This window comes from Plectropomus leopardus, chromosome 2, assembly GCF_008729295.1.
Source record: "Plectropomus leopardus isolate mb chromosome 2, YSFRI_Pleo_2.0, whole genome shotgun sequence".
NCBI lineage: Eukaryota > Metazoa > Chordata > Actinopteri > Perciformes > Serranidae > Plectropomus > Plectropomus leopardus.
This window is the reverse complement of record NC_056464.1, coordinates 2727571-2751952: the sequence shown is the minus strand read 5'-3', so window position 1 is coordinate 2751952 and position 24382 is coordinate 2727571. Positions and strand designations below refer to the sequence as shown.

General features: G+C 42.1%; 1 protein-coding gene across 4 annotated transcripts in view; it reads left to right on the top strand.

Annotated features, from left to right (window-relative positions):
- The window catches only part of setd5 (SET domain containing 5), a 47736-nt gene that overhangs the window by 17804 nt on the left and 5550 nt on the right, over positions 1 to 24382 (top strand). For 2 of the 4 annotated variants that reach the window (XM_042498384.1, XM_042498392.1), the window contains exons 2-21: positions 4101 to 4366; positions 8467 to 8569; positions 8973 to 9235; positions 10183 to 10241; positions 10352 to 10539; positions 11096 to 11134; positions 11258 to 11548; positions 12401 to 12549; positions 12912 to 13029; positions 13140 to 13249; positions 14327 to 14576; positions 14843 to 14926; positions 15105 to 15266; positions 15381 to 15758; positions 15893 to 16153; positions 17287 to 17404; positions 17671 to 17900; positions 18545 to 18601; positions 18751 to 19236; positions 23637 to 23920. In XM_042498384.1, the coding sequence (XP_042354318.1) occupies positions 4296 to 4366; positions 8467 to 8569; positions 8973 to 9235; positions 10183 to 10241; positions 10352 to 10539; positions 11096 to 11134; positions 11258 to 11548; positions 12401 to 12549; positions 12912 to 13029; positions 13140 to 13249; positions 14327 to 14576; positions 14843 to 14926; positions 15105 to 15266; positions 15381 to 15758; positions 15893 to 16153; positions 17287 to 17404; positions 17671 to 17900; positions 18545 to 18601; positions 18751 to 19236; positions 23637 to 23920 (3701 nt within the window). In that variant the 5' untranslated portion in view covers positions 4101 to 4295. Of the gene's footprint in view, positions 1 to 4100; positions 4367 to 6330; positions 6409 to 8466; positions 8570 to 8972; positions 9236 to 10182; positions 10242 to 10351; positions 10540 to 11095; positions 11135 to 11257; positions 11549 to 12400; positions 12550 to 12911; positions 13030 to 13139; positions 13250 to 14326; positions 14577 to 14842; positions 14927 to 15104; positions 15267 to 15380; positions 15759 to 15892; positions 16154 to 17286; positions 17405 to 17670; positions 17901 to 18544; positions 18602 to 18750; positions 19237 to 23636; positions 23921 to 24382 lie in introns of those variants that run through there. The other 2 variants (XM_042498398.1, XM_042498405.1) reach the window with 2 other exon arrangements.

The window sequence follows — 24382 nt, the reverse complement described above, 5'->3', positions numbered from 1 at the left end:
GGAAAAAATCACACCAATTTGCTCAGGTTCAAAGATTTAAATACTTTTGGAAGGCACCTGAAAGCAGCAGTGGCGTCACTCCAGGTTTAAAAGGGGTTAATGAGTCATGCTGAGAGAGGAGCAGGCCTTGAGTAACCACAATGTTAATTCTATCCTGTAACCTAAATGTGCCGTCAAGTATCTGACTCTGAATGCCCTCACCTATGTGTCTCTGTTCTCACTGAGTTGTAGCAAAATGTTCTGCTTCTGTAACCAAACGCCAGCTGACATTTCTTGTTGCTACCTACCAGTGTGTGTATCCAGCTGGACGGGGGTGACATTCTCTGTTTGTCAGTGAGCACGGTTGAACTGACCTTGACATTACTGAAAGTCCCCTGCCTTGCTGTGGTTGCCCTGGTGCTGGAGAGCGAGGGCAGCAGTCGCTGTCGCCAGGGGACCGCGACAGAAATGTCATGCATCCTGTCGCTGTGGCTCTAGTAAACCAGCCTGTACTTGAATGTTAGGGTTGTTTTTGTTTTTTTGTTGTGTGAGACGCTTTGCCTTTTTGGAAACGTGTAGCGGTGAATCCGATCACTTTGGTGTACGTGAGGTAATGTATTTGCATGTGTTTGCCCAGAGAGTGACCTTGCTATAAGCCAAATCCTCTCCTCAGCGCGTGAACGGAGCACAGGAGGGCCTGCTCCTCTTCCTGCAGCCGTGGCTGCTGCTGTCTTTGGCTCTGCGTCTGGCTAGGCGAGCGAGCGAGGCGGGGAGGATTGGGAGGAAGAGAGAGCGATGAGAGCAGAGGAGTGTGGGTCAGTGTTTCAGCAGAGTGTGGTCACATGACAAGAGGGCTGGGCCTCATGTTGGATGACTCACCCCTCCAGGCGTCTGGGAGGAAGGCGCCTCCTGCTGGTTCCCTTCATTAGTGCATGCTAATGGGAGGCTGAGTGTAAGCAGAGCTGTAAAGCCCCTGGTTGTTTTTCTGCTCTTTGAATAACCTCCTCTTCCTGCTGGAAGCCTCTGTGTGGATGAGAGACATGCTGTCACACCATGTCCATATCCAGTTATCAGTTAAGAAGCCGGGGTATGAAAGCTCTCTGCTGCTCCTCACATAAAAGACTTCATTGTCACCATGAGTCAGCAAAATTTGGTTCTTCATTAGGAATGTAAGGATGGTTTCACTGTGTCACTGTTCAACTGAGACAGCTGTTGTGACCTCTAGTAAAAGAGCTCTGCTGACATGGAACAGAGTGCTTCCATCTCTGAACGGGCCCTCATTTTCTGTTAGTCATTTCCTCATCAGTCACCCAATTGTGTCTGACAAGTGACGATCTAACAGGTCATTTAGGGTTAGAGCTTTTTAAAATGCAGTTTGTGGAATTACTTGAATAATAGTCGGTGAAATGGATGATAAATATCAACCTTTTAGTAAGCTGTTCTTCATTTTTCATATGCACCTGTCCTCAAGGAGGCCTCCTGTTGAAATAGCTTGCTGCTACTCTGTTCCAAATTCATTTTCAGTTTTTTTTTGGGTTTCCAGTGTAACAGGCAGATATATATTTTTTAGATGTTAGAGGACAGGCGATTAGTAGGGCTATGCATGTTCACTGGTCTCACGATTCGTTTTGATTATGATTATCATGTCAAATGATTTGATTCAATTCCATGATGGATTGCATCCTCAATTTTCTGTATTAATGCACGTGGCTACTTTTTTTTGTCAGTAAGTACGAGCAGTCAGATAAATATTAACTCCACTTTTTAGTATTTAAAAATGTCTTTACAAATCAGATTGAAATTCCACAAACAAAACTAATGCCTGTGCAGTCTAGTTGCCGCTTCTAGCAACTGTCTTTTGTTCGTAGTAAGTAAATAAATGTCCTGAATGTGGCAAACATCACAAACATCACAACAGCCAACAACAGGAGTATTTACAACGGTAAATAGTTAATTGGCATCACATTTTTAAGAAGTTAAATTAGTTAGACTAGTAGTGCAGTGTACTTGATAAAAGAAGATACTTTTATGTTAGCATGAATGTTTAAACATTAGATTAACGGTTGCTACCAGTACTTTTGAACTGTAGACTTTAATTGTTCAGCTGCAGCCAGAAAATCATCAACCCAATGGTAATCTATTGAGTGGATGGTAGATTTTGGAATCCACTAGCCACAATATGGAACATGGAATATTGCCAAAAACATTTGTTGTTTACAATCAGGGTTGGAAACTGACAGAAGGACAGCTAGTTAAAGGTGGGCTCCGGTAATTATATCTGTCTCATGATGTGTTTAAGTGTAATTCATGAAAAAGTTAGTTTTGGTTAGAAAGTTGAATAAATACAGCTATTTGAAGGAGAAATTTGTTGATGTTTTCACAGCAAGAGAGGGAATCATATCTAGTAAAAGGGCCTTTGAAGCTGTTTTTTATTTACTTAAAAAGATTTTTATACATTTGTATAATTAAATTTTGTGCTCATTCAAAGATAGTCTAATGAAGGGCTGAATGACTTTAGAACAGTTTCTTTACAATTTCGAGTTCTCTTTTTCACAGGCATAAAAAGGTGAATAAATACATGACCAATATAAAATTTAACGCAGTGTCAGCCATCAGCCAAATTGTTATTTGAAACATCGGTGTCAGGACAGAATTTCACTATTGGTGCATCCTTATAGACAACAGCCTTTCAAGGCAAACACTTAGACATTTCAGAGCAGGAAGGGCACAGGAGAAATTAATGACATGACTAACAACAGCATTCCATGTAGTTTCAGTTCCAGCTCCCTGGTATTGTGCATGCTGGCTCATTTGAATGGTTCACTGGTACACTATTAGTAGCTAATCTGTGCTTTTCCTGCTATGACAAATTAAAATCTCTGCCAGATGTTATGATTTGGTTCCTCCCATACTGCAGATACAAAGCGGTCTTTAAAACATTGAATGAAATGCAGTTCTATTATTTGATGCATTTAATTAATATGTCATTTTTTTTCAATTTACACTTAAAGGCTAGTGCCTATTCTGGCTGTCTATTCACTGTATGTATATGATACCGCCTTCAGTTTACCTTGGAGGTCAAAGCTGGGAATGACGTCACACCCGTGTTGATTGCATTCCAGTACAGTCAGAAAACCAAGATGTTGTTAGCATTTCCAGTTTACGCCAGGTCAGTCATTTCTAGAGATACCAGTTGTTAATGCATTGAGGTGTATTTTGCGCAAACACTGTAGCAACATGTCCACAGACAGAAATTGAACAGGACTGTGTATACGACTGTTTAAGTGAGACACAAATAAGACAAAAGTGCTAATAAATAGCATATTACTGTTGCTTTCACTGCTGTGGATGCACAGAGCAGCTATCTTGGATTTTGAGGAAATTGTGTCTTTTCAACACAAATGGAAAACAATGTAATCTTTGTATTTCCTCATCTCTGTGACAGAGAGAGACTTGAAACTCATTACGCGTGCTGTGTGAAACGGTGCAACGTGTCGAAGCACTTTACATGAATCCACGTATTAACGTAACCAATTACGTCGACGCGTTGCCCCAGACTTAATGTCCACCTCTCTAGCCCAAAGCATGTCATCAACTGTTTTTTCCACGTTACTAGTGATGGTGGGTTTTTTTCCAACACACATTTTCTGGAAATTATTACATTTTTGCATGCTACAAGGTTGCTGATTCATCACAAAGCATTCCTCCATGAAACAAACTAACAGGGAGATAGAACAACTTTCAGAGCGCTCCTGACCCTAAAAACTGGTTCTCAGTTGCTCATGCTATGTCATGCTTTAATGGTTGCTTTTGTTTTGCTCTTATTTTATTTTAAAGGGTCACTTTTATGTCTTCAGAATTGGTTCAGCCAATTATTGAATTTATTATGTCAGATGTAGCCTAAATAAATGTGACATCAATCCAAAATGCATCAATCACACTGTTAAAGACACAGTGCCCGTAAAGTGCAGGTTTTTTACATCATATCACATGACCTGCTGAGTCATGTAACAGGCAGTCTGCAGGCTGTGTGTGAGTGGATAACTAACGCCTGTCTGTCTGTTGCTCTCTCTCTCTCTCTCTCTCTCTCTCTCTCTCTCTCTCTCTCTCTCCCTCCTCAGGTCCCCCATGACCGTGAGCCGTGGGCTACGGCTCAGCGGCGCCCCACCTCTAGAGTGGTCCGTTGCTGTAGTTGGGACCCTGTGATTCCTCTTCTCACCTCTCCTCCTCCTCCCCCCATCCTGTCCCTCCCCTCCCCTCCCTCCCCCTCACCTCCCCCTCTTCCCCCCCTCCCACGCGTCGCTGTGCTGGACGTCATGAGCATAGTAATCGCGCTGGGAGTCACTACACCTGAAACGTCTTACTCAGATATGGCTGCTGGATCAGAGTAAGTACTAAGTACCAGCTGGGTGGGACTGAAACCGCTGCACCCTCATCTTAGTTTATTTACAACCAGTCTTTTTTTCACCATCAGTTCTTCCTGATCCAGCATTTAACCCTCCTGCTTACTTGCTGATATCTGTGGATGTGGCAACACTGCTCAATCAAAACAAGTGTCACAGGTTGTAAACAAACTTCCTGTTTAACCTGACTATCTACTGCGGCTTAATAGCTGCTGTAATGCAGCCATTAATGTGGATGTAAATAAAAATGAATGAAACTGCACAACGACGCAAACAAAGGTGAATTTTAAAGAGGCACCTGGAACACACTGCATGCGTGAGCAGTGCGTGACGGCAATCTCGCTGAACTGCAGCTTGTTGCACACTCGAGTGTTCACGCTGGACGCGCTGTTATTGTGACGCTTCTGCAGGGCTGTCTGCTGATGTGAGTTTTGTATTTCCACATTTATAAGTATATATTCCACTAATTTATGAAGTTGTGCAAGCTCCTGCATTGTCAACAACACAGTCCTGCAAATGTTTCACAATAAAATGCCTTGTGTCAACAACTGATGGGTTTCTGTTGACAGAGACGCTGTCAGAAGACTTTTATTTTAAAATGGAAGCAGGAAAGTTTGAGTAAAACTGTTATATTTGTATTTTCTCATCTCTGTGAAAGATAGACATTGAAACTAATAAAAAGGGGTTTAGACTCAACATAGTTATCAAAAGACTTTTAGCTGTCTATTTCTGCTGACAAGTGTTTGCAGTATGCTAAAAAAGTTGGCGAGCCAAAGTTTCTTGAGATGTGCTGCGGCTGACAAGCAGCTGAGATGTGCCTGACCAGTGCTGCTCACGCAGGCAGTGTAGCTGCTCTCCGTTTGTTGGTATTGATGATATTCGGGGTTTAGACCGGGAAGTCCTCCACTGGCAATTTCTTTGATAAACAAGCTCTATTTTGATGCATTTTATGCACCCTGTCATCGTACTAATGTCAAGTACAAAACAAAAAATCCCTTTGTGAATCAGTTTATTTTCATTATGAGTAAGAAAATGGTTGTAGGGCCACTCAGCACCCTTTTGGGGGGCAGATTTGGCTAATGGCCTCAAGCTGAGTATCACTGCATTACAGGTTTGGTGTCAGTAACCTCACAGGATTTTTGAGGATGTGACAGGGATCCCTGGCCAATGAAAAATAGTTGAGTCCTTTAGAAAAGAAGAACAGTTGTGATAATAGGTTCCAACCCATCATTCCATCATTAAAACTACTCTTTCACCTAAAGCAACACAATATGTTCAAGGTTTAACCTCAATGCCTTTTTTACTTTGCTCAGTGGGCAAGTTGGTCAGAAAATCTACTTGCTTAAGATCAAATTTTACATGCCCGTATGCAAATCATTTTATTCATTAGCATTTATCAAATAACCACAAAGAGATGCCTTTGTAAAACACCCACATTTTATCCACCTTTCTCTCAAACGTTCGACTAGCTGTGTAATACATAGTTGGATCTATTCCCGTATCCTCTAACACCACCCCACTAAACTCCTGTTTCCAGAATAATTCAAATAATTGCTTGCACTTAAGCTTATAAACTTTGCCTAAACCCACCGACATTTTCTTGCAATGGCCGGATCAGTATTGTGCATGTATAACTACTAACAGAGAAGGAAGCTATGCAGCTCACTTCTTAGCTATCTCCATCGTCGCTTTGAAAATAAAAATGTGTTGGAGCTTTTTTTGCCATTTTCCCAATTAGGAGGCAAATGAATCGCTAGATTAATCACCCAACATGGCTTTTTACTTGCCCCAGGCAGTCCTTATTGTTGAGCCCTGCTGTCCATGCAGTGTTACTGGACTCTCCCCTTTGTACACATTTCTTTACAGCTGTAGCACCTTGGGTTGTGATAAATATGCTTCCTTCCACTATCCTGTCAGCAGTTTTCTGTCTTCTCCACAATATCTGCAGGAGAGACCCGAAGAGATGGGAAGTGCAGTCCGCCAAAGACTAAACTTTACCAGACAGAAATAAAGGAAAGGAAATACAGTATGTGATGCTTCAGTCAGGGTGGTTGCACATGAACTCAAATCTGTCTAAACAGAAGCAATGTAACACTCAGTACGTTTACATGATGTTAGAAAAAGTCAAATTATTGTGTTAGTCCGCCTAAAACTGGACTTTAAAAATACATGTAAACATGTTAGTCCACCTGAAATGGAACTTAATTCATTTTCTCAATCTGACTAAAACACCCAAATAATCTGACTGGAAGTCGAGCTATTCTGTCATGTAAACACCTCAGTTTGACTGTAACTGGTGTTCTGCCTGAACTCCTAGTTGCCATGCCTGCCTCCCTTGGTGGTTTGGGATAGGGACTGTCAGTCACTTATAAGGGGGAAGGAGTCCTGCAAAAAGGGTAAGGCATTAAAAAAATGTAAGCATTTAGGAGGGACTTGTGTTTATATTTTTAGCTTAGGTGAGGACATATAACTTGAACAAGTAGTGTTTTATATTCATTTTTGATAAAAAAAGTCACACCCCCCTCCTCTGATCAATAAAGTACAGTCCCACAACACCGGCACAGACACTAAACGATGCTCTGCTGTTTACGGGGCCTGCAGCAAAACATCCTTCAGCCCCCTAAAAATAATCCACATCAGTTTAAGTGTTGACTATACTTGAATATTTGCTCCTCTTTAGCTTCCACAGCAGCTGATGGAGGCAGTGGTAGAGCAGCAGCTCCACTGTTCAATGGAGTAAAATGACTGTTGTCTCTGTGCAGTCTGCTGTTTTTGATATAACAGCTTCAAATCCCCATCAGTGAGAGCTGTCTTACAGCAAGGTCAAGCTGTGAAAATATTCTAAATATAGTGTACACCTATACTGATGCTGATTTTTAGGTGGCTTAAAACTAATCAATGAAGACAGAGTTTACTCAGAGCTGTTTGGGTTTATGTTCATGACGTGGCAGTTTTCTATCACAAAGTTATTGTAAATAAACATTTGTCATTGTGATTGGGTTTGTATCAGAGACTGTATAAATAATACAGGTTTATTGCACCTACCTGAAATGGGGCATATCTCCACCTGTGTGGTGGAGTCGGACATATTTCCGTTAATAAATAGATTCTCCCCGGCTGCACGTACGCTCGGGAAAGGACAGTAGTCCAGTTAAACGGCCTAATAGAGTTATAACCGTGTCTCCAATAAACTACATGTAAACGTACTGACTGACTGTCTTGTATGGGGCTGGACAATGAACAAGTACCATTACTGGCATTATATCTGCCCCATCAAGCATTTCAGATTCAGAAGTTTTAGTTCTCACCGTTATTTTATTCTTATTTACCAGAAAATATACAAGGCTGTGGGAACTTAATTGGAAACTATCACAACCTCTTACTTGACATTGAACAGTCGCACTCGCGTGCAGTGTGTAACAGGCCTGTGCTGCTATTTCTTATGCTAAATATAAAGAAACAAATGGCTGTTTATAATGCTACAAAGGTTCCAGTTATCTTGCGCACACTCTGTGCTATGGAGGGACAGCCCACTCTCAGGGGCTTCATTTTTCATCTGTTATTGTGACCACTGTTGATTGGTCCAGCCTTCCCTCTGTATGGTGGCAGACTTGTATCATATCTTCACATCAGCCCTGGCTGTGCTGAGCAGTGTCTGAGGAAATGTCCAAAGACAGTCTGAGTAAGATTTGTCACACAGGAAAATACCCCGTCTCTGCTTAGATATACAAAATCCAGCGATGTAAATGTAACATTTTGTCAGTTTTGATTCTTTTGACATTTAAGTGCCCCAGAATTGGGAGACTGGGGGGTAGGGGGAGGGGCAAGGTTTTGCACTGTCTGGCCAGGCCTCAGCTAAAGGGCAAAAGGAGTTGCATAACATAATGGCGTCCCACATTCCATTTCCTACATTGCTGTACTTGGAAGCTGGGGAGCAACTTCAGGCTTGTGGTGCCATCTAGTGACTGATCGCTGTCCCATGGCAAAGCATAGTGCAAAATACCTCCTGTTTTATACATTTAGTTTTAGTTTTATATTTATTGTTGTCATTTCTTAGAATAATAATTTTTTTGTTCTTTTCCAGCCCTGAGTCAGTTGAAGCAAGCCCTGCCGTGAATGAAAAAAACTACAATAACCACAGCTGTGGGAGCGCACAGAGTCATGGGTATCGGGGACTACCATATGCTGTGAGTTCAAACTGCTCTTTTCTTATCATCAATTCTATCATAGCATGTCTTTTTAAATGAAATTACTATTACTCTCTATTACTCAGAGAAGGCTACATGCATAAACATTTTCAAAGCTAAAATAATAACTCCGTGTGAGCTGCACAATCTTTTCTTGTTTTCTATTCTAATCTTTTCAAGTTCTGTGTTCTGTTCTAATAGAACAGTAAGAGTTAAACTAAGGGTTGTCAGTGCTTTGAGTTTGATTTAAGACATGAATGTCTATCCTACTATTAGCCCTCTGTAACCACAAACTACTTCCGTTATTAACAGCTGTACTGTTTCACGTACCTGTTTTTTTGCCCTCATTTTCATTCGTCTCCATTTTCCGTTTCCCTTTTGCCTGAACACCCGTTGTTTGAAGATGCAACAGTCTTCCGTTGTGTGTTGTCAGGATCACAACTATGGCGCACCCCCTCCCCCCACCCCCCCCGCCTCCCCGCTCTCCCAAACCATCATTCCCCGCATGGATCTCAACGGCATGGTACGCGGCTCCCGCTATCACGAAACTACTGAGGACAACTCAGCCGACAGCGACAGCTCCTCAGAGGAGGACGGGGCTGTGGCCAGCTGGTGTCACTGCAGCCTGACGCCGGACGGCCTGCTCATCAAATGTGACAACTGCAGGTGAGAGATGGAAAAGCAAAGGCTCCAGCTGCTGGATCAGCAGTCACACGGTGTAAACTATACTGACTGGTTTTGACTTACATAAGACAAAGAAAACTTTGGACCAGCTAAAATATTTAAATATTAAATTGAAATAGAACTATACCACTATTTGGGCTGATGCATCATATCATGACTTGCATCCTATATAATTGTAACATAAAAAAATTGCAAATTCTAATGATGGAAAGAAAACTTGCATTGCAATTTTTTAGGAAAGCTGCCGCAAAATCAGGCATTTCAGACCACAAATATCACAAAAACAGCCCATGAAATCCTGGAGGCGCTATAGTTGCATCAAGATGTTTCATTTATTGTATTTGATGCAAAACCTGGTAGTGTGCCTTCACATAATACACCTCACAAGTGATATTCTTCAAAATGCTGCGGGATGTATTCATGTCAGGACCCTCTGTCCATTTGTTGGCTATATAATATAGTACTCTAGGGGCGCTTGGTGCCTCAGTGAATAGAGTGGCGCCCCATATACAGAGGTTGTATCCTCGCTTCAGTGGCCACGGGCTCGATTCTGGCCTCGACCCTTTGCTGCATGTCATCCCCTCTCTCTCCCCCTTTCACGCTTAAAACTGTCCTGTCCACTAAAGGCAATAAAAGCCCCAAAAAATAATCTTTAAAAAAAAAAAATATATATATATCTTACTCTGTGTTTCTAAACCTCAAGTTTTAAGTGTGATTGCTCCTCAACATTAAACAGCCCTCTCAAAAATGCTGGGCTAACAGTTTCTATAGCCTTCCTCAAAATCTGCTAAATAGATTTTGTCTGTGCAGGAGTTTTTTTGATTTCACATTGTCATGAACTTTGTAACAATGACTTGACTTGTTTTGTATCTGCATTGCGGCTCGTTGATGTCTCGTGTTGATGTGTTTTACCGCCTTTTTTGTTGCAGGAGACTTGACAGGAGGAAAGGAGCAAAAGGCCAACACAGAAAAACAGAAAATGTCTCAGGTACGTTGTTTTGTGTCTTTTTTGGTGAATTCATCTTCCCTCAGTTTTTAAGTGCTCCGTGACGACCATGCATGTGTTTTGTTTCTGATGGTGTTTTGTGGGGGTTGCAGCTGGAGAGAGCAGTGCCACCGAGAGCGGTGACGAAGAGGTGTCACCCTCCACCATTTCTTACACCGCCACCCAGCATACGCCCACCAGCATCAAACTCACTGTCAATCGGGTCAAAAGGAGCAAATCCAAAAAGAGAAAGAAGAGCACAGAGAAGGCCCGCGGGACGCCGAAGGGCAAGAAAGTCAAAGTATGCAACTGTTTGAGACAACAGATTATGACAGATAAACCTGACAAACCTTAAAATCCTGACAGATAAAGAAGAAAATGATCAACGTTAAGATCAACGCCAAATATTAAGCTGTTATTTTTTCTTACAAGCCACATTGAGTGTGTTTACACAGACATGAGTATCAGGTATCAGGCTTATCCTGTTTTTGATCATATTTGGGATATATTTACATGGAACAAAAAGAAATGTTCATTATATCCTCCTATAAATACCTGCATCTAGGTTACTGATTACTGCAATGTATTTGCACAGGCACCTGTGATGTTTTACAAAAATAATCAGCAATTGGAGATGTGAGTGACGGGAAATATTAATTTTGATACCACTTTCTGTTACGTTGCTTGACTATTTGCATGCTCTCAAACACAAAGATAGGATAACTCAAAAGCCCGTTCATAACCGGAATCCTCATGTGCATGTAAATACATTGAGAATACCTCAATTTCATTTTGGATTGATTGAACAGTTGCAGGTTGATCCATGCATTGATGTGAGTTAATTTTCCCTCTTTCAGGCTTTCAGAGAAGGTTCTAGAAAGTCTATGAGGATGAAGGTAATATTGGAGTTAACCTCACTTTTATGTTAAGTTATTCAGTTCTCACTCAGCCTAATGCTATTATTTCACTGCGAATTAAACCCTCCGGTTGCAACCCACTCCCTCTCGTCTTCTGCCTAGAACTCAACAACGGAGGCGAGCGTGTTGGACGAGAACACAGCAGAGGGATGGGAGAGCAGGATCCGCCAGTGGACGGACCAGTATGAGGAGGCTCTGGCCAATCAGTACAGCGCTGACGTCCAGACTCTCCTCCAACTCCACCGCGCCGCCAGCACCACCGTCTCAAAGGCCGAGAGCGGCACTGCAACGCCTCCTTCCACCACACAGATCCACACCTCAGTCGATGCCATGGACACCATCAACCGCACTGAGCTGGCCTGTAACAACACAGTGCTGGGCTCACAGATGCAGGTCAGTCCGACTCCTGAACCAAACAAACTCCAACTCAACCAGACCAGTATATTGATTTATCTTGTGTATCACAATGCATGCATGTGCAAAAAAAATAGCGTTACAAAAGATTCTGTGTAACTATCCAGTAATAATAAAGTGCATAAAAACACATTAACCCTCAGGGCCTGCTTTAATATTGCACACACTCATATCACTAATATCAAGCTTTAAAAAAAAATTATACATGTAATTTTTTACTTTCATTGAGTTAATTTTTTTAAACTAACATCAGTCCTAATCATAAATATATATAAATGATTAATTCTCAGAATTTTAACCTTTTAAAAAACAGGTTATTGTCATTATGCCATTTTATTTCTAGATGAAAAAAAAACCCACTGAAAAAGAATTATTTTTAAGAAACTACATGCAAGGTAGATTATTATTATTATTATGTGATTATTACAGCCTGAGATATGTCATTGATGAGCCGTAACATTGATTGTGACAGTGCACCTAGTAAAAAAAAGCATGTATTTTCTCCATATGCCAAATATGGCAAAAATGACATCATCAATTGAATGTAACAATTTAGTTTCCACAGTGTATTTTAGGCCTACTGTAGAAGCTGAGCTGGAAATTCCAAGATTAAATAAAAATTTACAATCTTGCCAAAATTTATGCCATATGCATGAACACAGCCAAAATGATCAAAAATGAAGCATGAAAAGTACGTAAAATGAGCCAAATGGTACTTAAGGGCTAAATAAACAGCTTAACTTTGTGGTGTGACCAAAGAGAGTGAGTAATTTTCTCCTTGACAAATGTTCTGCATTTGCAAATAACTGGTTTGTGATCTGCTGTTTGCAGCTCCAGTTGGGGCGGGTCACACGGGTGCAGAAACACAGGAAGATCCTTCGAGCAGCCAAGAACCTGGAAGCTGACACGCTCATCATTGAATACCGGGGAAAGGTCATGCTCAAACAACAGTTTGAAGTCAACGGGCACTTCTTCAAAAAGTAAGAGATCTTGGTTATTTGTGTTGTTTGGTTTAAGTTTAAGTTCAAGAAATCATTATTGTCCCCCAAAGGGCAAATTCTTGTGCAGCCAGCAGAAGTGTATAAGTGCATACAGTACATACAATAAAACAATACATTTAAAATCACATTGAATCATTTAAAAAAGCAATGGCGGCAGGAACAAATAAATTCTTCAGTCTGTTAGTCCTGCATTTTCGCTTACTAAATCTGCATCCAGATGGAAGCAAGCTTTATCCAGTCAGTGTTTTGGACCAAAGACATATACACAAATTCCAGCATTCTCACCTGTTGTATCACCTGTGTGCGGCTTTATGATGCCATTGTCATCCTGTTTTTTCTAGACCCTACCCATTTGTGCTGTTCTACTCAAAGTTTAATGATGTAGAGATGTGTGTTGATGCAAGGACCTTTGGAAATGACGCCCGCTTCATCAGGAGGTCCTGTACGCCCAACGCTGAGGTCAGCCCCCAAGCTTTGGAGAATCTCGCTGCCTGCTTATTATGTTGCTTTTCATGGTTGTATTTTTCGATTTAAACTAAAATAACTTGTGCCTGTGTTCTCTTCTCCAGGTCCGGCATATGATCGCTGATGGCATGATCCACTTGTGTATCTACGCCGTCAGTCAAATCACAAAGGACGCTGAGGTCACCATTGGATTTGACTACGAGTTCAATAGCTGGTAAGTATGGCTCCTCCACCCATATCCCTCTTGCACCTGCATTTGAACTGGGGCTGGGCAATATTACTGTAAAATGAAATTGCAATATTTTAGATTATATTGTGATACACGATACATATCTCAATATTTGAAAATTTCCCTCTAAACTACTAGAAACTACTAAAATACAAAATTATTAAATGAACTACAGTTACAGTATAGTTAAATAAAGTTGCTATTGCCATAAAATAAAGTTAAATAAACTAATGTTATGATGATGTTCAATAAAGTATTGTTATAATTAAGTAAATCAAAGCACTCCCCATGGTACTTTAATTTTGTAGGACCCAGCTCATAACGGGTTGAAAGTGTCTGTTTTTGCCCTGAACTTGAAGCTCCGGGTCAACAGTCAAATGTTAGCGTTAGCAGACAGATAAACTATCATTGCAGCGCCTTTTAAACATAAAGATTCATTCACTGCAAGCTGGAAACTAACAGCTCTCCAGTGTATATATTACAAAGATTTGCAAGTCGCACTGGTGCTCCATGGTTGCTAATGTGACTAAATAGCGATAGTCTGAGCTCAGCAGACGCAATAACACATGCCTCACCTGTTCATACTACAACCACTACCGCTCACTAAGTTAGATTGTTACCATGCCGCTGCTAAATGTGAAGATTTATTCACTGTAAGATGTAAACTAACAGCTCTCCAGTTCATACATTAATAGTAAGTAAATGAGTAGTAAATGAATGAATCAGTGACAACAGTGCGTAGAAGTCTCCGTCCACATGTTGCAGTGTATTTAATGGCTTTGTTTGCTGTTAGAGACTTTTGACTCTGCTCTCTAGTGCCATCTAGTGGATGTATGCGGATGCATGGAATGATGATCCTTACAACATTTGAAAAAAATGCATTGTTTTCATACATAAAGGGAGTATAAATGAGCTGTAAATGATAATTGTGCAAGTCCTCACATACCATAAATATGAGTGCATGTTCAGGTGGAGGCTTGTTGCTGTTACAGAATGTGTTGTGTTCCATCCTCTGGCAATTTCTCCAGTGTCGTCTGCCCCTCTCTCTCAATAAACCAACAGTAATTACAAGGTGGACTGTGCGTGCCATAAGGGCAACCAGAACTGCCCCGTGCAGAAGCACAACCTGAGCCCAAGGGAGAATTTGCTCAGTACCCCCTCCCTGCCGCCTCCCTCCCCCCTGGTCGGTGCAGAGACCCGACGGAGAAAAGCCCGAAGGAGAGAGCTGGAGAGCGGCCTCACCGGTGACAGCAACCAGACCCTTGACCAGCACCCAGAGGCCAAAGAACTGCAGGGGACCAGTGACACAGAGGTGTGTGTGTGTGTGCGCACAAGTGCTTCTGTGCATGTGTTTGACCATCTTAAGAGGAAGTGTTGCTCCCAATAAATATCTTTTAATGTAAGGTTAAACATAGAATGAAGCCTCCAGTAAATATTAATGTTACCACATAAGCAAAAAGTGTTATAAAAAGTCTGTTTGCAGTTTTTAGACACATTCTACCTAAATTAGCCAAACATTGCTTATGTTTTTAGTTGAGAACAATGTTTTCATCATGTGCTTCCCGTCTGTGCCATCAGGAGAGACTGCTGGATGAGCTGAAGGTGGAAGAGGGAGAGGAAGGAGAGGTGGATGAAAATGGGGTTGTCATTTCCAGTAAAAGAGTATGACATTTTAACTATTTTCCATACAGCTGTTACACTATCCAAGCATACTTTTCAAAAGTGTTTTTGTTCTCTGTGACAGTCCTGTTCCAACAATACATTTGTGTTTCAGAAGAAAACAATGTTTGAGGTAATTCTCTGTGTAACTCCCCTCTTGTGTCTTTGCCTGTCCATGTAGACATATAACAACCTGGAGAGGAGGCGCAGGAGAGTGGGAGGAGCCGAGGTGAAGGAGGAGGGTGTGGAAAGTGAGGACGGGGCAGGAAACCCCGCTGGGAACACTCCCACACCCCACAACACTGGAGTGGGGGTCAGCACACGCCGTACCACCTACGTCATGGTCAGTGAGAGAAATTGGGTCGTTTCATCCACACCTGTTAGACTTTTTACTTTGTTGTGTTTGTGTGTGTGTTGCATCTACTTCAATTTATTCTATTCATACCCTCTCTTTCAGGAAACGCCTTCAGTTGAAGAAAAGACCTCATTATCCAACCTGCCCGCCCCGATAGCTCCCCCTAAACCTCCACGACCCACCAAGCCTCGGCCCAAAAGTCGGATCTCTCGCTACCGGTCAAGTTCATCCCAGCGTGCCCGGCGGCAGCGCCAAGCCCTCGCCCAGCAAGCTGCCGCAGCCGCTGCGGCGGCAGCGATGGCAGCCACACTGTCATCAGCTGATCAGGGCGTTTCCCTGGACGAGGAGGGGTCTCAGGGCCCATATGGTGCTGAACATGGGCACGGAGAGAGTGGCCTCGGGGGTCATCTCCTTGATGGAGAAGGCCAGGGTCTAAATTGCATCAATAGAGGCAACCTGCGCTACCCCAAGACCAAAAAGGTAAGAGGAAATTAGACTCTAGGAATGATTTGTAGGATGTTGGCAGTACTATGATCCAGTTGAGCTTTTTTTTTATCAGATTTTTTTGAATTTTCCAAGCAAACACACAGTTAATCATAAATCCTTGTCCCCAGTACTTGGTGACAGAGTGGTTGAATGATAAAATCCCTGGAGGGGAAAAGGTCCATCAGGAGGTGCCCATTGAGCGCCCGCTGCGGATAACCACTGACCCCACGGTGCTGGCCACCACCCTCAACATGCTGCCAGGCCTCTCCCACTCATCGCTTATCTGCACCACACCCAGACACTACGTCCGCTTCGGCTCCCCCTTCAACCCCGAGAGACGCCGGCCCCGCCCGCTCCAAATGGACGGCACTTATGGCTGCTTCAAGAAGGTGAGAGCTGTAGCAAGGTGTAGAGAGATGGAGTGTATTAATATAAAACGTAGGATGAATGTTGTTATCCTTAGTGAAAGGATATTTCAGGCAGGTTCTGAAAGGGGAACACCGCCAAAAATAAAATTCCAAAATACTACTACTACTACCACTGCTAATAATAATACAAATAGTAATAATAATAATAGTAATAATAAAAATAGCTTGGATTTATATAGCGCCTTTCAAGAGACCCAGTAGAGTGAACTTAAGGAAACAACATACAAAAACAAACAAATACAAAACTGAAAAAAGTAAATAAAAAGTAAAACTGTTTTTTTTCCATGGCCTGGGAAAGGTCAGGCAAATTTGTGAACCTGAACTCTCTGTAAAAGCAAGAAACAACAGAAGGAAGTCTCAAACTTGTGATGCCATCAAGTATAAAGTCTGTAGCTGCTCCAAAGACAAAGAATGTGAGCCTGATTTTGTTGAGAGTTTGTTTTCTTTGTCAAACCAAAGGAGATTTATTCTGTTGTAGTGTTCTCAATTCTGAAATAGAAATTGTAGCAATATATTCAGAACATTGCCCTGGCTGCTCTCAGTTTCATCTAGAACATCTTCCACCATTCACTGGCTCTGGAGCCGCTCCACACTTCACACTGTGACATCACAACTTTGATTTTTACCACTCTGCTTTTTGGCATTTGGAGTTGTTCATGTTTACTAATATTTTTGAACTGTCTTGGACCAAAAGAATATCGTATGCTTTTTAAAAAAGTGCAAGTAGATCCCCTTTAAACAATTAATCTAAAACGGAAAGTTTTAAAATTCCTGAAATGGAGTTCAATTTTTTACCACAGAATTCCATATTTGCATGAAATGTTGTGCAGTTTGCTTTGCTTGTTGGTTAAAAATAATCTGAATGTACAGCTCTTGTTTTTGCTGCCATGAACCGTAAATTGCTCACACAGTGTGTTCTCCTTAAAACACAAATGTGACTGGATGTAACTCTCTGTAATATGTTAAATTCTGTCATCTTCGTTTCTTCTTTTATAAAACTCAAGATGTTCTGAGATGTTGAAATAAGTTGAACCAAGATTCTTTCAATGTCTTTTAAACAAATATGAATTTGTTTAATTTATGTTTTGATGCAGAGATGGATAAAGCAGGTGGAGGACGAAAGCTGTTCGGCCAGTGTGGAGGACGGCACAGAGTCCACCTCCTCCCAGCAAAGCACCAGTAGCAGATCTACCCCCAACCCCCTGTCCACTGGTACGTGCATCCCCACCCCCATCCAGTGACTCATTTACTGCTGTGTGTGCTGACGGCACCAAAGCTGACAAAAACAGGAACTATAGATCAGAACTAAGCAATTGGCTGCTATTATTATTAAAGGTGTCATTAAATGAGGGGTGCAGCCCAGATTTAAAGTGTTGTATATTTTACACTTGTGTGTCGTCTGTTTTATACCTTCTTCAAACTAGAAGTGTATTCGTTCCTTACATGTTTTATTTCAACATCTCATGTTTTCTATACAGAAATCAACGCACCGTTTAAGAAGCGTCGCTCCAAGTACATGCCAGAGACGACACCAGCACCCTCGGACCACCTGCTTCGTCCGCTGTCACCCATCACGCCGCCACTCCCAGAAGACTCCCTCCACCCGCCGCTCCACACCCCCTGCGGCTCCCTGCTGCCCAACGGCCTGGCCTACTCACCCATGCCCTCACTGCCCGCCAGCCGCTGCAACACGCCGCTGCAGTTCGAAGTAAGCGCACTCTGATCCACAAACACAATTTGTGATATTTATACATTTGCATACAGTAATGGCGCATAAATGCATAATCAGAATCAGAAATATTTCATTGATCCTCGTGAGGAAATTGTGGTTCATTAAAGTGGCTCTGATGCCATCATAGAGAATTATCACAAGTAGAAATAAGCACAGGCACAGGTATATAAATATATAAATATCAAAATGGAAATACAGTAATAATAAACAATAAGCACTAGTATGTAGATATTTAAATGTTTAAACATAACATTAGTATGTGTAATCTGTGTGTGTAAAAATATAAATGTTAAGACATAAAGCGATTGACAGTTAGCACTAATATGTGTAAACACGTGTACCTCAGAGTCAGGTCAATCAATTCCACAACCCCCCGGGGTATATTTAGTGTAAGTAATTATTCAAAATTAGATCCGAGGAACATTGTTAATCATGGAACGAGAGTTATTGTTTGTACGCAAATAAACCTTTTGGTGCTTGATGTGATTAACTCTTAATTTTGGTTTAAAGATACGAGACGTGACGAGAACTACTTCAACATCAACATACCAGTGAAACTTGATTTGCTTATAATTTGGGACACACCATGTGTGTCTAATTGCTTTTGCTTTTGTCTCTAGAACATATCATCCCCTGAGGCGTCTCCTGTTCACCGGCCAGAGTCCATCTCTCCCGAGGTACGATCTCATCTCTCTGCCACTGACTCCTAATTGCTGATGCAAACAGTTCAATGCTTTCAATTGCTGGCTTGTGTCTGTACTTTGTGTAATCACTTTTTCTTCCCCTCCTGTCTTTTTATGAACCTCTGTTCCCTCTCCACCCTCAGCCGTGTCTTCAGACAGACTTTGACATCCCTCGGCCTCAGTTCCCAGACCTGTCACTGCCCTCCAGCTTGGAGAGCCCTGTGGCTGTGACCTCAGATGACTTTTCCCTTCCCGGTGGTCCTTCAGGCCACGATTCCCAGGGCCCATCATCTGTAGGGACCAGTTCCCTTAACCCAGTGTCCTGTCCCTCGTCAGAGCTAACCTCCCAGAACAGGGAGCAGGCCTTCAGGACAGAGTTCAACCTCATATACACCTGCTCGCCCCTCAACGCTAACTTGGGGAACCCCGTGGCCACCGAGCGCCACCTCTCCCAGTCAGAAGGTGGCTTTTCCCCAGCAGAGTCCTTCCACAGTTCCATCAGCGGCCAGGGGCTGCTGGGAGATGTGGGTGCCGGCTCCATGTCACCCTACGGCGAGCCTCATTATGGAGGAGGCTACCCGGACAGTGGCACACCTCCTCACACCAGCAACCCACCACAAAAGAAGAAGGCAAGTTCTCCACATTTTAATGATGAGAATGTGACAAATGTTTTGAATCAGATAGCGTTTCATCTGTTCTTCTCAAGAACGAATGACTTTGAGTGTGCAACCTGAAGAGCCAAACCTCATGATGTGCTTCTCCCCTTGCTCTGTCTTTGCTCGTTGACTTTGTCTTAGATATATCAATGGCTCCTATGTGTCAGGTGATCAAATCCAAAAGCAACAGGCATCTAAAAACATATGTATCCATTTTCTGTTTCTACCTGAAATGATGTCGACTCTGTAGCTTTGACCCTTCCTCCCCCTCCCTCCTCCCTCCCTCCCCCCCTCCCCTCCCTCAGTCCCCTTCCTCCCCCCTCGCTGCTCCTTGACACTTTTTGCCAAGTCTCTCTTCCACTTTTCTTCCAAGGCAGAGGGCCAACCAGCATACCATTAGTCTGCTGACAGGGAAGCCAGATTACCAGGCTATAGCAGTAAGAAGTGAATACAAGCCAGTACAAAATATGGTGAATATTCTCCCTACAACTACATCTTTAGAAGTGTGCATGTAAATATTGTTTCTTTGCATCTGCATACAACACCCACCCCATGCTCCGAAAGCTCCGCCCCCTCCTCCAAACCCACATTGAATTCTGACTCTATGGTTTTGAGCAGCAGTTTTAAGTTATTCTGCCATTTCAGTCAAATCCATTTAAGTGTGTCAAGGTTCATCCATTCGCCTTCAACACAAGAGGCCGATGGTTCATGAATTGTCACAATGGGGTCTCTCTGCTCCATCCCATCCATGGCTCTTTCCAAACAGATCAATGCTCCATCCACCTCTGCTACAAGCAAGGCTGTCATTTACAAGCGTTGTTTTTTTTTTCAAATTATCTTTATTGGGTTTTTAATCATTTAAAGTGAGCAGATAGGTACTCACAAACCCCACCCCTCCTACCCCTCACAACAAAATCTCAGCATAGTGGAAAACCCAAACAGACTTCAATAAAAATAGATTAGTTAATCAAATAATCATAACATGTAATAGTAAATAATAAATATTAAACATTGGATATTTACAGGTGTTGTTTACAGCAAAAAAATACCATAAGGCACCATGGGAAAGTTCCGGGCCTCAAGGTAAATTAAGGACATGACGAATACAGAAATGAGCGCTGAAAACTGGAAGTGAGTTAGCATTCCAGCACTCGTGGTTCCCCCCGTCACAAAGCCAATGGGTTATTTAATGTGTTTTTGGTTACAAGCCTGAATTAAGGCCTGTGGTTATCACAAGCTCAAATGACTTTCACATTTTCAATGTCATAAAATACGTCAGTGAAAAATACCCCACTGTGAACTATGAAGCTTTTGTGTCGTAAAAAAGTTGTTAGTTGTTAACAAGTGGCTAAATGAGACTATAGAAGGTCATAATGCAAAGCTGCGCTGAACACAGCTTTAGGGGCCATTCACATGATAATGATTCTTGCATGAAATGTGATGCGGTTTTGCCTTAGGTTCACATGGCTACAGGGTTTTGGGGAGCCAAAAACACAAACTTGAAACCAGGTTCCAGAGTGTAATCTTGAAAATGCCACCCCTTCTGTCATAGTTGAACCTGGCAATGAGAGGATCCTGTGAGAACAGCGCAGCTGCACTTTATCTTTGCACCTGGTGTTCTTCTATGGTGTGTCATAACACAGTTACACTGCCAGCTACTGGCCTGGCATGCATACTACAGCGTTTTCGGTTGTTTTTTGCAGATTCGTGTACACCAGGATTTTTTTCACAGTGTTATTATATGAACGCAGAATTATTTAAATATACAAAGAAAAGACTTTTCTCTTTTTAGAAGGGCCATTCTTGTCTAAAGGTGGCTTTACAGTCTCGCAGTGGTGGTGACTTGTAGTCATGCAGCCGTAGTGTAGTTTGTTTATCGCCTGATGTTAGCTTTTTTACTTCTGGCGATTGCATTTAGGCTTCAAAAGTATCATAAACGTTTGTACCAGGGAGCTTATTTTCTGCAGTAATCCAAAGTCTAATAGAAAAATCCCATAGACTTACTGACAAACCAGGGTGATGCTAACATTCACGTTGTTTCACAGAATTATGCCATCCCCAGAGCACTCCGTGGATGCCTCTCTGAATCTTAATAGGCTTTCCCAGTCACATGATTCATCAGTTTTCCCCCCGCCAAATGTAATGTTAAACCAACGTGTTGATTCAGCTGGTCATATCACAAAGTCCTTTTAATGTGAGGACAGAAATCACATTGGAATTCAATCACAGTTTGGTCGATAGCCGATACCCAAAATCCTTTTTATTCCATATATCATAATTCTCCCTCTAATAACTATTTAATATTGCTGTAAATACATCAACAATTTCTCTCTCAGTCAGCTGTATTTATTCAAGTTTCTCGCTGATGACCAATAATGTTCTGTAAACAGTGGCACAGAGCACACACTATGCACTCACAAAAATGGATATAGATGAGCTGCTGCTGCTGTACGCTGCAAGGAGGCTGAGGAGTAACAAATAGAAAACCAGGATAACCAGGATATGAGTTCACCAGATCCTTCAAAGACAGCAGGAGTTGGGAGGATCAAACACTCTATTAGGTCTAGCTGTCATCATCAATTTGCTGACATTCTGGCGATGGTAAAAGAGGACATCAGTGAAGACAAAACCAACTTTAGAGACCCCCGCCAGTGTCTGAGCGAAAAATTCCTTTTCTGTGTCATCTGCAGCCCTGCACTGGGTCACACAGCCGTCAGTAGGCATGATTGAGTGATTACAGCATGTTAAAGGTTGTTCCTAAATCCTGAATGAAAGAGATCAGCTGATATTAAGAAGCTGATATTTTAAGCACTGGAGGAACTTCTTCTTTCATCTTCTTCTCCTGACAGCAGTCAGCAGCTCCATCTACTGGCCAGAATCTGCTACAGTCAGTGAGACGGATCAACTACTGATGACTAAAGTCACAGGAATAACAAAAAAAAAGCAAACAGTAAAATAGTGCACAACTTCATTCATCTTTTTCAACATAAAACAAACATTGTGTGGTCCAAATTAGATGTTAGGATCTACGTTTGTGTGTCTATCGTTCGTGAATGCGCTCTAGGAGTGATTCACAATTACATCGTTCACAACTTTACTGAGTCATAGTTGTTTTGTGGACTCCACCATCCACTTGAAGTGAAGTGATTTTTAAAACTATACAGTACAAGGTAGAGGGTAGATTTATTAGTAATTTTTTAAACAAAGTTTAAAAAAAAATAAATTAAAATGTGTCCTTGATCCTGCTAAATGTTTGGAGTTGGAGAAGTTTATTAAACTTAACAGTGACCATGAAGACTCGATCTGGTTGCTCGGGCATGTTGCTGCTGATGGCATTGTACAATTCCTAAAACTATCCTGTTATAGTTTTAGTTACAGGTATAGTTCTCGTTCTTGGCGTGGACGGCCCTTAAACCAAGTCGTGTTTGCACAGTTAAATGTTTGTTATTCTATATTATATGTTAATATTCTAAAGTTGAACTAATGAACCCTCTGGTTACTTCTTCTTCTGGTTTGAGTCATTATCACCTTCTATATTTTTATTAATAGCGATATCGACCAATATGGGAAAAATAATTTGTGATCATATTTTGCCGTATTGTCCAGCCTTAGCTGGACACCAGGTGCTTGGTAGTAACTACCAGTCGCTGTGTTAACTCAGCTGCCTGCTCCAGTCTCCCCTATGTGTAATATTACACTAGATTCAGGCAAGAGCCATCCATGTCAGTATCTGACTGTGTGCTCATCATCCCGCTCCCTGCCTCTCTCATACCCCCCTCTACTCCCACAAGCTTTTCTCTGTGTCATGATGACATTAAGCTGGGATGAGTGCTCTCATTCTCATCGTTAATAGTGGAGGTGTGTGTATATGTTGTGTGTGTGTGTGCTTGAACTCTGTGTATGTGAGTGTTTGTGTAGATGTTGTTTCAGCGTGGTTGCATCATGGCGTGGTGCATTTCCAGTTGCTTGCTCTTTCGTCAAAGCTGTATGTTACTAACAGTGCATCGAGGACACACACAGTGCTCCGCAGTACAAGCCGTTCTCATGACTACGAGTTTGTTAATGGAATGGAACAGAACTAGAGATACATACAGTGTCATTCTCATGTCCGAGGTGATTTCCATGGTGATGAAGGTGTGTTTTTTTTTCTTTTTGTCATATTGAACAAACAGTTAACAGGTGAGTGCTCTCTGGTGTGGTGCATGCGGTCTGCCCATCACTCAGTGCAGTTTTGGTGAATGATTGCGTGTTTCAGTCAGTGGCCGAGCGTCAGTGTGAATGACATGAGGTTGTATGAACCTGCGCATCAGAGTGTGTGTCAGTTGTTAAACAGCAGGTATGTGACAGCACCTCTGACCCCTCTGCTGCCTCAGGTGTCTTTGCTGGAGTACCGAAAGAGGAAGCAGGGCAGCGGTCGCGACTCGGAGCCTGCTGTCAGCGGCTCATCTCTGGGCAGCACCCCCACCCGGCCTGGCTCCCACTACAGTCAGGACTCCCACCATCCCCACTGCCATCAGCAAATGCAGCCTCCGGCCTCCCCACACAGCTCCTTCTCCTCGGCACACTCTTCCTCCATCCCACAGATAGAGGAGGTCAGCCCTCCAGACCACCAGGGCTCGGCAGCGCAGTCCAGAAGCCAGGACAGCAACAACCAGTGGTGAGAAGCTAAAATTGATAGTTTAAATAGTTTTATAGTTTATAGTTTTTTTTTTTTTATTTTTTTAAACTCTTTATTCACCATTTAATGCATACAAATAATCATATACAAAGTCAACAAAGTGATGGTATTGGATTGGATATGGGATAAAAAATAAGAAAGCAACAACAATAATGAAAAGATGCTTTAAAAAAAAAAATAAAAATGAGGAAAAACAAACAAAAGACAATGAAAACAAATAAACAAATAAATCATCAATTGCTTTGGTTTAGTTACATATCGTGTAACTGTTTGCAGGATGAGTCTGGTTTGGCGTTATTCATTCTGTCTGCTGATGCCTGCACACACACACACATTGATTTATTTATCTATTTTTACCCTTTTTCTCATTTACTTTCCTGCTTTCCTCCTCCTACTTTCCTTCCCCTCACTAAATGGTTCAAATACAACTCTTAGGGACTG